The sequence below is a fragment of the Dromiciops gliroides genome, chromosome 3 (genome assembly GCF_019393635.1).
Source record: "Dromiciops gliroides isolate mDroGli1 chromosome 3, mDroGli1.pri, whole genome shotgun sequence".
Lineage (NCBI taxonomy): Eukaryota > Metazoa > Chordata > Mammalia > Microbiotheria > Microbiotheriidae > Dromiciops > Dromiciops gliroides.
Window position 1 is genome coordinate 321,134,600 of NC_057863.1, and position 14,583 is coordinate 321,149,182.

The 14,583-nt window shown below is 37.8% G+C and overlaps 1 protein-coding gene across 5 annotated transcripts in view; it reads left to right on the forward strand.

Annotated features, from left to right (window-relative positions):
• Window positions 1–14,583, forward strand: part of LOC122749652 (OX-2 membrane glycoprotein-like) — a 49,996-nt gene that overhangs the window by 21,870 nt on the left and 13,543 nt on the right. For 3 of the 5 annotated variants that reach the window (XM_043996115.1, XM_043996112.1, XM_043996116.1), the window contains 3 exons: window positions 3,447–3,725; window positions 5,829–5,936; window positions 11,293–11,343. In XM_043996115.1, the coding sequence (XP_043852050.1) occupies window positions 3,447–3,725; window positions 5,829–5,936; window positions 11,293–11,300 (395 nt within the window). In that variant the 3' untranslated portion in view covers window positions 11,301–11,343. Of the gene's footprint in view, window positions 1–3,446; window positions 3,726–5,828; window positions 5,937–11,292; window positions 11,344–11,941; window positions 12,009–14,583 lie in introns of those variants that run through there. The other 2 variants (XM_043996114.1, XM_043996113.1) reach the window with 2 other exon arrangements.

A 14,583-nucleotide genomic window follows, 5' to 3' on the forward strand; every position in this document is an offset into this window, starting at 1 on the left:
CAAACTGAACCCATTCATCAGCTTAGTACAACATGATATAGGAGGAAGGTTATCAACGAAGAGTTTCTCATTGCTTGAGTACACTATTATCTTTCTATGCTGTTGTTCTCTTCTTTTCTTTTCCTGTGCCCTACCTCTCAGTAACTGAGCTGCTTTGTCAAAATGTTGCTTGCTTGAATTTGACCCTTCTATTCCATTTGTCCTGCCACCAACACTGTCTAGAAGCCTAGATGGAATGATGCACGTTGAGTGTGGACTTGGGGCCAGGAAGATTTGATTTAAAATCCTGCCTCAGACACTAACTTTGGGCAAGTTTCTTAATCTCTTTTCACTTTTCCCTCCTATAAAATGAAAATAATAATAACATTATGTACCTATTACATGCCACCTCTGCTAAGTGACTTATGGTTATTATCTCAGGATAGATCTGAGTTTGGGTCTTCTGAATTACAATACCACCTACCTCATAAAACTGTGGTAAAGCTCAAATGAGGTATTATACATAAAGTACTTTGAAAACTTTAAAGCACTATATAAATATTAATTATTATATTATCATTTTAAACCAGATCCTCATCACTTCATACCTGGATCATTATGACAGAATGCTTACCATCACCCCTATCTCCAGGGTCTCACTGCACTGTGGATTCATTCTAGATTCTCTAGTACTGTCTCAGTAAAGAACAGAATTCACCTAAGGGTGTTTGATGGGGCTACAGTCAATAACTTGGGGCTGAGGGTCACCATTACTCAACAAAGCAGGATAAAAGAACAGAGCTCCTTTACTGCTTTAGCAGGAGGAATAACGTGCTTCTCTCTCTCTCTCTCTCTCTCTCTCTCTCTCTCTCTCTCCACATACATGCATATACATATACACACATATACACATACACTTACACATACATATGTGTGTGTTTGTATTCTTAGTGGTGTCACTTTTGCTGCTTTATCTCCTGGTCTCTGCCTATCTGCCTAAATCTTGCACCAGTTTGTTCCTGCCTGCATTAGCTGACGTTGTCCAACCTGACTCATTACTTATTGAATCTATGATATTTGTCAGACTGCTTATGCTATGCTAGATTCTCAGTCCAGGTATCCATTAACTAGCTCTCTCTTATTGCCATCAAGTTCTCAGGGATGACTTCCTTCAATGCTTCTAGCTTCTGGCTTCTTGACAGATCTCCATAAAATATGATTATCAATACCCATTACTCAGGATTGTATGGCAGCTCCCTAAAATATCAAGTCTCAATTTCTAAATGATTCAAGTTCTCCATAATCTAGCCTTGTGCTACCCATTGGACATCATTTCTCACTATTCTCCAGTGCAAACCTTTTGTTCTAATTATTCCTAGATTCACCATTGTCTTCCTCCCAAACACAAATACATCATAACACCATGTTTGTTCCTAGTTCTTAAACTCCTTTTTTATATTACCTTATATACCTTATTTCTTACTCTCCCCCCCTTCCAGATCCTAAGCATATTTCAGGGCCCTTGTAACACTCCAACAAGATAAATACAAAATCTTCTGTTTGGCATTGAGAGCATATTATAACCTGCTCCCTTCTCTCTTTTCCAGTCTTCTTACCCTTCACTCCCTTCATGCACTTCATGATCTACCTACACTGGCTTTTCTTGCTATTTCTTCTATGTGACACTACATCTCCTTGTCTTTCATGCCTAGGATGTTCACCTTTTTGCCTCCACCTCTTAGTTTTTCCTGGTTTCTTTCAAGATTCAGCTTAAATCTTACTTTTTGTAAGAGACTTCTGTTGGGGCAGCTAGGTGGCATGATGGATAAAGCACTGGCTCTGTATTCAGGAAGACCTGAGTTCAAATCTGACCTCAGTCACTTGATACTAGCTGTGTGACCCTGGGCAAGTCACTTAACCCTCATTGCCCTGCCCCCACCCCCAAAAAAAGGCTTCTGTTGATCTCAGGATAGTCTACAGTATTTCTTACCTTGTGAAATTGTCTTCCATCTACTCTGTATAAATCTTATATGTCCCTAGTTATCTAGGTATTGTCTCCCCATTAGACTGTAAACTCTTTGAAGACAGGGACTGTCTTTACCATTTTATTTTTTAATCTCAGCATTTAGCATAGTGCCTGGCACATAGTACATATTGAATAAATGCTTTTAGAGTGAATGACACTTTGCAAATCTTACACAGTACAATAAAAATGTTAGCCCTAGTCATATATAAGCCCCACCTCCATCACAAGATGCTCACTGACTCGTCTAGCCCACAATAATATATCTTGAATCCCATTGAAAAGCCACTTTAGCACTTTCATTATTCTCTACTCATTATACACATGGTGGTTTTATTTCTCCAACTGAGCTCAATTTCTTTTTTTTTTCTATATTTTATTTAGAATTTTTTATTTTCCCAAATTACGTGTAAAAACAAATTTTGACATCATTTTTTAAAACTTTGTGTCCCTTGTTTTACATGACTGCTCATGTATAGCTTATATTGAATTGCTTGAGTTCTTTGGGGAGGAGGGAGGAAGAGAATTTGGAACACAAAGTTTTAAAAAAAAATTTGATGTCAAATTTGTATTTACATGTAATTTAGAAAATAAAATTCTAAAGTAAAATTTTGTGTCCCAAATTCTCTTCTTCCCTCCCCTCCCCCAAGAGCTCAAGCAATTCAATGTAAGTTATACATTGGTAGTCATGCAAAGCATTTTCACATTAGCCAGGTTATGAAAGAAAACAGACAAAAACAAAACTTCAAATAAAGGAACTAACAAAAAAATTATGCTTCTGTTTGTATTCAGATACCATAAGTTCTTTCTCTGTAGATGGATTACATTTTTCATAAGTCCTGAGCTCATTTTTTTTCTTTTTTCTTCCTTTTCTGCTTCCCCCGCCCCCGTGAGGCAATGAAGATTAGTTAAGTGACTTGCCCAGGGTCACACAGCTATTAAGTGTCAAGTGTCTGAGCCTGGATTTGAACTCAGGTCCTCCTGAATCCAGGGCCAGTGCTTTATTCCACTGCACCACCTAGTTGCCCTCTTAGCTCAATTTCTTAATGTAGTAGCATAGTATAGTGGAAAGAATGCTAGATTAGAAGGCAGAAGATATGAGTTCAAGTAGATCGGCCATTGACAACCTGGGTGACTTAACATCTGTGGACCTTGACTTCCTCATCTGGATAATGAGGAGTTGGATTAGAACCTGTCTAAAGTCCCTTCTAGCTAAGCCTATAAGAGTATCTACCTCACAAGGCAGTGAGAATAAAATGAGATAATAAACAAAAAGCATTTGTACACTTTGAAACACTATACAAATGCCAGATATTATTATTTTCCTATGAACCTATATTCCAGGAACCATTTCTTATATGTTTTTTTTTTAATCCCTTATAGTTCTGGCCACCTAGATGCTGAATCCATATTGATGAGAGTCCACTATTGGTTTTTGTCTCAGTACAGCCTACGGTATTCCTGAACTACCAATTCTCTGAAGGCCACCTGAATGTCACCTGCTCTGCCACCGCACGGCCACCCCCTGTGATCTCCTGGAAGGTCGGGGCAGAGGTGCAGAATAGCACCGAGAAGACCCTTCATCAAAATGGTACCACATCAGTCACCAGCATCCTCTACATCAAAGACTCTGATAACCAGGTGGGGAAAAAGATATTCTGTAATGTGAAGCACATGGAGAATATGCTGGAATACAGTGTGGATCCCAACCAAAGATGTGCAGGTAAAGTAAAGATGTCCATGCTGTGTTTGTGTGACATATAACCTGTTAATATCATTCTTTGCCTCTTTCTCCCTCATAGAAAATTAGAAAATGGATCCCATAGGAAACAAAAAAAGAGGGAAGAAGATGAAGAAGTGTGGAAGGATACTTTGAAGATACTTTATGATGTGTGATTATTGTGCCCAATACTACCAACAACCTTTTGGTGTTGTTGAGGTTGTTTCAGGTCATGTCAGACTTTATGACTCCATTTGTTATTTTTTTTTTGGCAAAAATCCTGGAGTGGTTTGACATTCCTTCTCCAGCTTATTTTACATATGAGGAAACTGAGTAAACTGGGTTAAGTGACTTGCCCAGGGTCACACAGCTTCTAAGTGTCTGAGGCTGGATTTGAACTCAGATCTTCCAGACTCCAGGGTCAGAACTCTGTCCACTGAACCATTTAGCTGCCTACTGGTACAAAAAAAAAAAAAAAAGGTTTAGATTATTTTGTGTAACAGTCTCTCAAGGGGGAGATATTATGGACATTTACAACTATATACAAACTATATGCAAAATAAATGCAAAGTAATTTGAAGGGTGAGGCACTAGCAGCTGGTAGGATCATGAACATACCCTGGAGGGAGAGGTAGGCCTCCCTCCAGAAAAAATAACACAGGATGTTGGCTCTAGGTACTCTTTCAGACTAACACTGCCTAGCACTTCTCCAAAGCAGAAGGACCCTTTAGACATTCAGAATGTCTCCCCTACAGGGATTACAAGTGCTTCTCCTAAGCCATTTTCTTGGTCCCTGGGGCTAAAATAAGGATTTCTTTCTGGCATTTAGAACTGACTTCCAGAAATCATCAGCTCATTGTGTATCTTTATGTGGATAACAGAGCTTCCTGTTTTGTTTCAAACTATAAAACTTGGAACAAGATTCCCAGGAACCTCCATATATTCACAAGGGCATATAGGACAGGAAGGGATTGTCCCTCCACCTCCATTTTACAGATAAGGAAACAGTCTTTGAAGAGAAAAGCCATTTTGTCCAAGGTCACATAACTAACGGAGTGATGGAGGCATGATTTGAATCATTTCTGGTTTTCATTCTGGTTTGCATGGGGAGTGACCTTGATATCCTGGAATGTCATTCAGGGAGTCCCTAAGCTTCGCTTTGCTTAAAATGGATAATTTGAGAATTTTTGCCCTGATTCATTCAGGGACAAAGCAAAGTATTAGAACTGGGCAGTAGAATGACCACTTCAGTCACCCCAGTCAAATAGTGCTTTAGCACAGACTTCTTAAGCTTTTTCCATTCATGATCCCTTTTCTTCCAAGAAATTTTTATGTGACGCTGGGTATATGGGTATATACAATACATTTACATAACCTTTTAGTGTTGCCATATTTTTTGCACCCCCCGACATTGTTAGGAAACCCCATGTGGCATCTCAACCCACAGTTTAAGAAGCTTTGCTTTAGAGTAAGAGTATAGAAAAAAAATCTTCGTATATCAGAGTACTAAAATTGTATCTTGTTCTCAGTAAATTTAAATTTGAAATAAAAATAGACCCCCAAAATGTCTAGGGTGGGCCAAAAGTCACAAAAGGGTTTCAATGTTTAATAACTCCTTTATTTTTTTGCTTTTAAATTACAATACCATAGCATTATATACAGCATATGTAGCAAATAAATTTATATTATGTGTGAAAGATCAAATTTCATAAATGGCAAAAAATAAAGAAAAATAATTTTTAAAAAAGTTATTAAGGGGCTGATAGGTGGCACAATGGATAGAGCACCAGCCCTGGAGTCAGGAGGACCTGAGTTCAAATTTGGCCTCAGACACTTAACACTTACTAGCTGTGTGTCCCTGGGCAAGTCACTTAACCCCAATTGCCTCACCAAAAAAAAAAAAAAGTTATTAAAACATCACAACTTTAGGCGCACCCTGTACCTATGTTTGAAGGGAAACAATTTTTGAGTTAGAGGACAGAGCATATGGTGAGGAAGGAAATGTTCTCAATAAAACTGAAACGTTTCATGTGTACCCTTCTCCATGTTTTGTTTGAATATCTGACTCTTGTTTATTTTATTCTCTCTATTACCCAACCCTTCCAGCCTCTAATTTTTCAGTGCCTATATTTGTGGGTATCCTTGTGCCCGTAGTGATCCTGCTGACTTTGATTACTATCTTACTCTACTGGAAATATCGGCGCCAGAGTAGAGGTGAGTTGTGGGGGAGGGGTAGCAGAAAAGGAGACTGGAAAAAAAAGTAGAACCAAATTGTTTTCTGAAGTTGTTGGGGAAAGAATGCTATTGGGCATATATTCAAGAGATGGCAAAGTCCTATTTTTCGTGTTCATTTCAAAGTATATCAATGAGACTTCTGGGTCATATAACCAATGAGTTAGAAAACTAAACATTTGCTCCAATCCTCAGGACCTCTCAAAACTGCCCCAAATAAGAAATATATGCAAGAAGCAAAATAAAGTCTCCACAGGCCAAGACACCAAGAAATTTAATTTAAAAACAACTCAATTAGCTAATAGCAGAGAAAGCCCAACCTCTAATACTGAATATGCTCACTTCAGTGTCTTGTCCTACCAATTCCATGCCCTGCAGTCATCCCCCCACCATCCACTCTCTGCCCACCCTCACCACCATCTGTAGCAGCAAGCAACATTACTCTACTCTGTCCCTCCTGACTGACTGCCTAAATCAAAGAATAAGTTTTAGAATAGATGGAAAAGGAAGAGCATCAATGCAGAGAATGAAGGGGAAATAATTTTTAGGAAAAAAATGCAGAAAATGAAAAAAAAAACTAACAAAAAATGTTGAAAGGGAGGAGAAGGGGGATTTTAATTAGCTACCTGAGAGAGGAAAAAGAAGGGTAGAATTAGGTAACTAGATAAAAGGAAAGAAAAGAAAAGGAGTAATGCAGTAAGCAAAACTACAAAACTAGGGAAAGAGTTATCAAATGGGAGGATTAAGGATGAAGGGAAGAGAGACTGTGGGGGTAAATAAATAGCCTTAAATGTAAATATAAATGTTAATTGTAAAATGTAATGTAGATGTAAAAATGCCTCAAAATAAATAGATTTTGCACTTGTCCAGGAAGCAGAAAGCTTGCTGGGCTCAACATCAGACAGTCTATGCCTATAGCAGGAGATATCATAATTTAGGAGGAAAAACACTGCATTGGGAGTGAAAGGACCTGGGCTTGAATTCTGCCTTTTCTGCTTCCTCCTGATGTCACCTTGGGCAAGTTTTCTTAACCTCTCTGGGCTTCAGTTTCTTCATTGTAAAATGAGGACATTGTATTAAATGACCCACTGTAGTTTTCTCCCTGCTCTAAAAATCCTGTGATCTTGAGTCACTTTCTCACTTGTGGATCTCAGTTTCCTCAACTATAAAATAGGAGGAAGGATTAAATTGTGGTGACAAACATTAAATATTCTGTTGCCCTCCAAACCAGATTTCCCCCTCTCCCACTGAGCACTAGGCAACCATATATGCACTTGACTGTCATGATTTATGCCTCCTTTTCACTCAAGCTTTCAGATCAAGACTGACATGCAGACATAAAGATGCGGGTCAAACGATGTACTATATACAGCAGTGCCTTATTTTACTATTCACATGGCTGCTGCTATTTGTCATCAACTTTTAAATTGTACATACAAGTGACCAAGACATCCCTAAAAGAGAACTGTTTCAAAATGTCTATTTTTTTAGAACTTCAATTAATCAAGCTGCTAAAATTCTAGGTGATTTCCATTAGAAAGGGAGAATTGGAAAGGGAATTAGAGGCTCCACTAGAATCTGTCATTCAAGTTATGGGTTTCCTATGGGGAATTTTAATGTTTCAACAGAAAAACCAAGGGCTGCAAGACTATGTAGTGGAAGGGGCATTGGACAGGAGAGTTAATAAACCTTCTTTGAACTTTGGTAAATCACTTCCCTTCTTGGGATCTAGTTTCCTCCTCAAAAATAAAATAATTGTATTTTTTCTTGGAATATGGCTAATATGGACATATGTTTTGCTTGTCCTGTACATATTTGAAATGGGTTTTATTTTTCTTGCCTTCTCAACAAGTTGGGGAGAAGGCGAGAGAGAAAGGATTTGGAACTGAACATAAAACAAAACTAATTTTTTTTTTAAAAGAAAAAGGAGTTGCACTTAGATGCTCCCTAAGATCCTAATGTATGGGCCTAGCATACCCAGAAGTTCTCTGGGTAAATCAAAGAACCTTCTCCTTGAGAAACCTTAAACCAAAGGACAAGGCACACCTAAAGATATAAATGGCACCAGATAGGACTGAGCTAGCTCCAGGACCACCACCCTTCATTCCAGTCCTCCCCCACCTCTGGGGAGATAAGATTAGGTGTGGCTGCTGCCTTTGTGGCATGAGGAGGGAGAGAGATGGTTTTGAGAAATCCGCAGCCACCCCTTACCCAATTCCCCAGCCACCACCAGTGGGGGATGGTCCTACCCCAATAAGGGAAACTTCCACAGTCAGATGATCACCCCCCCATCAGTCCTCAATAAAAGTATCTGCCTGTCTCCTGCTCAAGGAGATAGGTATCTCAGAGCCATGCCTCTGTGCCACACCTTCTCCCCCTGAGAAGAAATCAAGGATTTCTCTCTTGGATTCCTTTCCCCTAGCACCTAAATAAACTATTATTTTATTCTAATTGGATTTGTGTGCAAGAGGGTGTAATTTTTTAAAGAGGAATTCCTAAGAACCCCTACCCCAAACCCCCACCTAATTTTCCCATAACACTTTCAAGCACTAATATGAGAATAAGAAAGATTTTTTTTTTTGAAGGAGGGGAGTTGGCTTCAAGCCCTCTTTTAGTCACCTCCACAATCTATTATTTTTCCACTAATCAGACTTTTTGGATGTCAAGAAAAATTAAACCAGTCTTAGTGATTAGTTTATCAAAAGTGTGTGTTGCTGGGGCAGCTAGGTGGCACAGTGGATAGAGCACCAGCCCTGGAGTCCAGGAGGACCTGAGTTCAAATCTGGCCTCAGACACTTAACACTTACTAGCTGTGTGACCCTAGGCAAGTCACTAACCCCAATTGCCTCACACACACAAAAAAAAAGTGCATGTGCTGAGTTCTCAAACCACTTATATTCTGGCTTTGACCTCAACATTCAACAGAAACTGCTTTTTCCAAGGTAACTAAGGGGGTTTTTAAAACAGTATTTTTTTTCCAGTTACATGTAAAGATAATTTTTAACATTTATTTTTTTTAATTTGAGTTCCAAGTTTTTTCCCTCTCTCCTCTCTGCCTCCCTAAAATGGTAAACAATATATGTGTGTATAGGTGTGTGTTGTATAATTAAAAATGTAAAACATGTAAAAGATATTTCCATATTAGGCATGTGTAGAAGAAGAAACATAACAAAAGGAAAAATAAACATAAAAAAGTGAAAAAAGTGTGTGTTGTGTGTGTGTGTGTGTGTGTGTGTTGAGGTGACAAATGTCCAGGTTCTGAGGAATTAAAGGACAGATAGTGATCAGTTGCTTCAATCACGTCTGACTCTGTGACCCCATTTGGGGTTTTCTTGACAAAGATATGGAGTGGCTTGCATTTATTTTTCCAGCTCCTAATTTACACATGGGAAAACTGAGATAAATCAAGTTAAATGATTTGCCTAGCATCACCCAGTTAGTAAATGTCTGAGGTCAGATTTGAACCCACATTCAATATTTAAGATCCCAAAATATTTAGGTTACTAAATGTCCAGGTTCTGGGAGACTGGAAGGCAGATAGCCAACAAGAACCAGCCTCATCGTATTTCAGGGTTTTCTGGCGTTTTTGTATATCTCTTCCTATTTCTCATCTGAGAGTACCTTTCTGGCTCTTTGTTCTTGGTATAATCCATGGTACTTGCCCGAGGTGTAAAAACTTTTACTTTTTTTTTGAGGTGAGAGGGAGGTAAAGTAAAAGGCATTATAGGGCAGTGAAGGAGGCAGTGGATTGGGATTCAGAATATCCCTGGTTTCAATATCCTAGATATTCACCTGCAGATCGTGGACAAAATCATTTCACCTCTTTAGTCACCACTTTTCTTTATCTATAAAAGGAAGAGGTCAAGTGCAGCTAGGTAGCACAGTGGATAAAGCACCAGCTCTGGATTCAGGAGAACTTGAGTTCAGGTCTGGCTCAGACACTTGACACTTACTAGCTGTGTGACCTTGGGCAAGTCACTCAACCTTCATTGCCCTCCCCCTTCCAAAAAGTGATCATTTATAGCACCGATATAATTTTGTAAGTCAGATGTACATTTCTTCTGACTACTAATTGAAAAGTTTCAATTTGTCCACAGCCTTTTGTAAATTGTAAAATTCTAACATGCCTTCTATGAGAACAAAATATAGAAAATTGCTACATTTTTCAGAAACATGATTTTCATTTCATGATTTCAGTATTTTACTAAGCTAGACAGTATTTCCCTAAACAGAATTTTCCCTGGGGATTTTTATAGTACTTTACTGTAACTTTTTATTTCAAACTTGATCAATTTTAGTTACTTAATCACATGGGACTGCATACCACTGAGATAATGCTTACTTTTTGCAGAAACTCTACCAGATCATGTACTTCTGGGAAAGAATTAAAGAGAAGCTTCACATAGGAAAGTCAGATGATTTTTTTCATTAAAGATGGTTCCAATTTTTTATTTTTGTTTTGTTTTTAGTTTCTTTATATATTGATCTAGGAGTCACAAAACCAGAATCCAATCCTGCCTCTGTTCCTTACTGCTCTGTCCCTAAAGTCACTTTAGGCCTTAGTTTTCTTCACATAAAACATGTTTGGTAGAGTCATTTTTTCTCAGTTTTTGAGAATAATTTGTACAGTGTAGATTCTCATTTTTTTTTCTTCCAAATTTGATAGAAGTATCTTGTCAATATATTTAGATCAGACCTCTGTTTTTAGTAGTTCCTTTACAACTAGTTTAATTTTCTCTTATGAGGTTAATAAAGATGCCCATTCATGTTCTATTTATTTGGCTGTTTTAGTAGCCATAAAACCAATATAATTTTATAGTTTTGTAGCGAATCCTCTCTTTCATTTGAATTCGCAGATTTGTTGGCCTATAAATATGTTTAATGGGTTCTGATAATTCTATTGTTTCTTCCTTGTGGTTGCCTATGTTCTATTTTTAGTTTTTGCTAATTTTATTTACATTCTCCTTCATGTTAGTAAGGTCAGCTAAAATGTTACCAAGTTTTTAGATTTTCAAAGAACCAGTTTTTTAATCTTATTAGTTCTATGGTATATTTTTTAGTTTCTGATTTACTTATTTCTCTTCTAATTTTCAAGGCTTCATCTTTTGTGCTTTTGTTTTGTTTTGGTTTTTTGCAAGGCAATGAGGGTTAAGTGACTTGCCCAGGGTCACACAGCTAGAAAGTGTCAAGTGACTAAGGCAAATTTTGAACTCAGGTCCTCCTGAATCCAGGACCAGTGCGCTTATTGTGTTTTATAAAAATTTGTTAGTTATCTAATTTTAACATATTTAGTTCATTAGTCTTTCTTTTTTCTATGTTGTGAATGTATGTTTTTTAGGGATATGACTTTTCCCTTGAGGACTGCTTTAGATATATCACAGAAATTTAGGTATGTTGCTTCATAATTATTATTTTTTCTCATATAGCTATTAATTTTTGTTTTTTGACTTATTGTTTAGGCTTCCATTATTAAATTTCTATGTTGATATCTTTTGCTCATGTACTCTGTATTACTATTTATTTTCATTTTGCTCTGTAAAGAATTGTTTATTTAAACTTTATTACAATTATTTGCAACTTTTCTATATATAATGTATATTTGTAATGGTGCCATGTAGTGCTTAAGAATCTATATCTATGGGCAGATAGGTGGCACAGTGGATAAAGCACCAGCCCTGGATTAAGGAGGATCTGAGTTCAAATCCGACCTCAGACACTTGACACTTACAAGCTGTGTGAACCTGGGCAATCACTTAACCCTCATTGCCCTGTAAAAAAAAAAAAAAAATATATATATATATATATATATATATATATATACACACACACACACACACACACACATATATATATATATACATACATATATATGTGTGTGTGTGCCTGTGTGTGTATGTATGTATATGTATATATAATATTAAATATGTTTTACTGTATTTGTATTTATTCTGTTAAATATTTCTCAATTACATTTTAATTTGTTTCAGGCTGCACTTGGGAATTGTGAGATCCACATGTAGTGCTGTGTTTGATACCTACAATCTGATATAAAGTGTAAGGGCCAAATTTAGTATGGGGAGAGTTAATTGGGCAGCTCACCATAATATTGGGTAAGAAAGGAGATTTATAGCCTTTTTCAAAAAACAAAACAGGGTTATTAATAGGAACAAATTTAAAACACCAGTAAGGTTAATAAAACTAGGGACAATGAAAAAGGGAATAGGGGAAGGAAAAATATGACCTGCAAACTCACTACCACCTGGAATCAGCAGTTCCAAAGAGAACCAGCTGCACAGTGTCTCTCTCCCTCTCCCTCACCAGAGTCAGCTGTCTCCTCCCTGGTTTTCTCCCAAAAGCCCCCTCTCCCACAGGAAACAGAGCCGTCCACACACACAGCCCACAAGCTAATTGGCTGACAGGCCTGATTGACAGACCTAACAGGCAGCTCTACAAATACAAGTAGGCCAGCTTCTGGATGCTAAAGTCACCTGGCTGCCACCATTATAATTTGGCCAGGCCCTTGTAGGAGTGTGGGTGTCCAGCATGAGGTCAGTGCAACAGGCGCATGCCAGGGTTTCTAATTTTAGCAAAAGATGGGGTCATAGAAACCCCAAATTGCAATTAATTCCTTAGAAAGGGAAACTCTGTTCATAGATCATAGACACAGAAGAAATGATAAATAAGCCAGCTCTTCATTTGACACATGAGGAAACTGAGGCTGAGAGAAAATGATTTGTTTAGGCTCAGAAAGGTTTTTGTTGTTGTTGTTCAGTCTTTCGGCGATTTCCAACTCTTTGTGACCCCATGCACCATAGCACACCAGAACTTTCTACCCATCACTATCTCTCTAAATCTACCCAAGCTTATGTTCATTGCTTCCATGATGCTATCCATTTGCCATCCTTTTCTCTTTTTGCATTCTGTAATGATTAGAATGGTGCCACCTGCTGGAGACTTACTGTAGGAAAGCTCAGCCATGAGGAGAAGGTCCCTGAGGGCAAGAAATGTGGCTTTTCTTTGTCATCACCTGACGTTTGCTTGTGGGAGGAAGAGGGAGCAAGGCTGGTGCTCTCCATCTCTTTAGTGAGTACTCTGGTGGAGAGCGGAGCTGAAGATGCGCTCTCCCTTTGATAGATAGATGCATCTAGGCCTTTCTCTCTCTCTTCACCAAATTCTTATTCTCCTTAATAAATGCTGGAAAACTCTAAACTATTGCTAAAGCTTATAATTTATTAGGGACCACTCATTAGATATTTTAGACAAACTAGCTAGAATTTTAGCCCCTTACGAGTCTTTCCCAACATCAGTATCTTTTCTAGTGAGTCCTGTCTTCTCATTATGTAGACAAAGCATTTAAACTTCAGCTTCAGTATTTGTCCTTCCAGTGAATTTGTTGTTGTTGTTACGTGCACGTCTGAGTTCAGTTATGTAAATGTCCAAAGCCAGAATTCATCTCAGGAAGATGAATTTTCCTGAATCCAGGTCCAACACTCTGGCCAAGAAGCACTTTAGCCTCATCAAAATATTTTGGATGTATGCCCTTTACAGAGGAAAAAACAACTGGAATTATTTAGATAAGTGCTTCAATTTTCTCTTTCACTTTGCTAATCCAGTTACCTTCTCTCTTAGAACTTTCATGTTTGTATTTAAAAGTTTCAAACCCAGCTTGCTCCACAAAGATTGAGTTTTAATGTCTACTGTATTATGATATTTGATTCTGGAAGCTGGTTGAAATACATGCTTTGTAATCTGAGTGCAGCTCTCACAGGAGACTATTCATTTTCAAAAAATTTAGAATAGTTGTCTTCATTTTCTCTATTTTTTAACAGTAACAATGCAGGTGGTACTGGGGATAGAGCAATGGAGTTTTCCTGGTGTCAGGAAGACTTGCATTCAATTTTGGTTTCAGACACTCAGTAGTTGTTTGACCTTGGGCAAGTGAATTAATCCATTTACCTCAGTTCACTCATCTGTAAAAATGATGGGGAATTAATAGCACCTGAATCTCAAGGTTGGTGTGAGGATCAAATGAGATAGTATGCCTAAAGCACTTTGTAAACCTTAAAGCATTACATAAACACCAGCTATCATCATCATCCACAATAATACCAAGATTTACTTTCTGGAGAATAGTACCTTCTGTAAAAACTAGAAATCCTTCTTTTGAGTTGGCCTCAGCAAGAGCTATTTTTTATCTACTTAGGGAATCTGAGGGAGGGAACTGGGAAGTCATTTCTCCAAATTTAGTTAATGACCTTTAGCCCTTTGCCTTACATACTTAGATTTCTTGTTTACTGACCCAAAATAAATGACAACCTTGTTGGTGCCATTCAGGAAGTGTGGGAAAGTTGGGTAATTTACAGAAGTCCCAGATACAAATTCTAACATACAATATATTCATTTGGTTATTCCCTCTGGAAAGGGTTCATTATGCAACTACATATTTCTCATAAGCTCTTGAGGATTTTCCCACTTTCAGAGACACAGATAAATGAAGCATCCTGTTTATTAGAATTGTGTGTGTGTGTGTGTGTGTGTGTGTGTGTGTGTGTGTGTACACTTTTGATGCCTCAGAACCTCAAAGATCTATGAGGTTCTTTCATAAGCATAAGTCAAACCCCTTTGACTA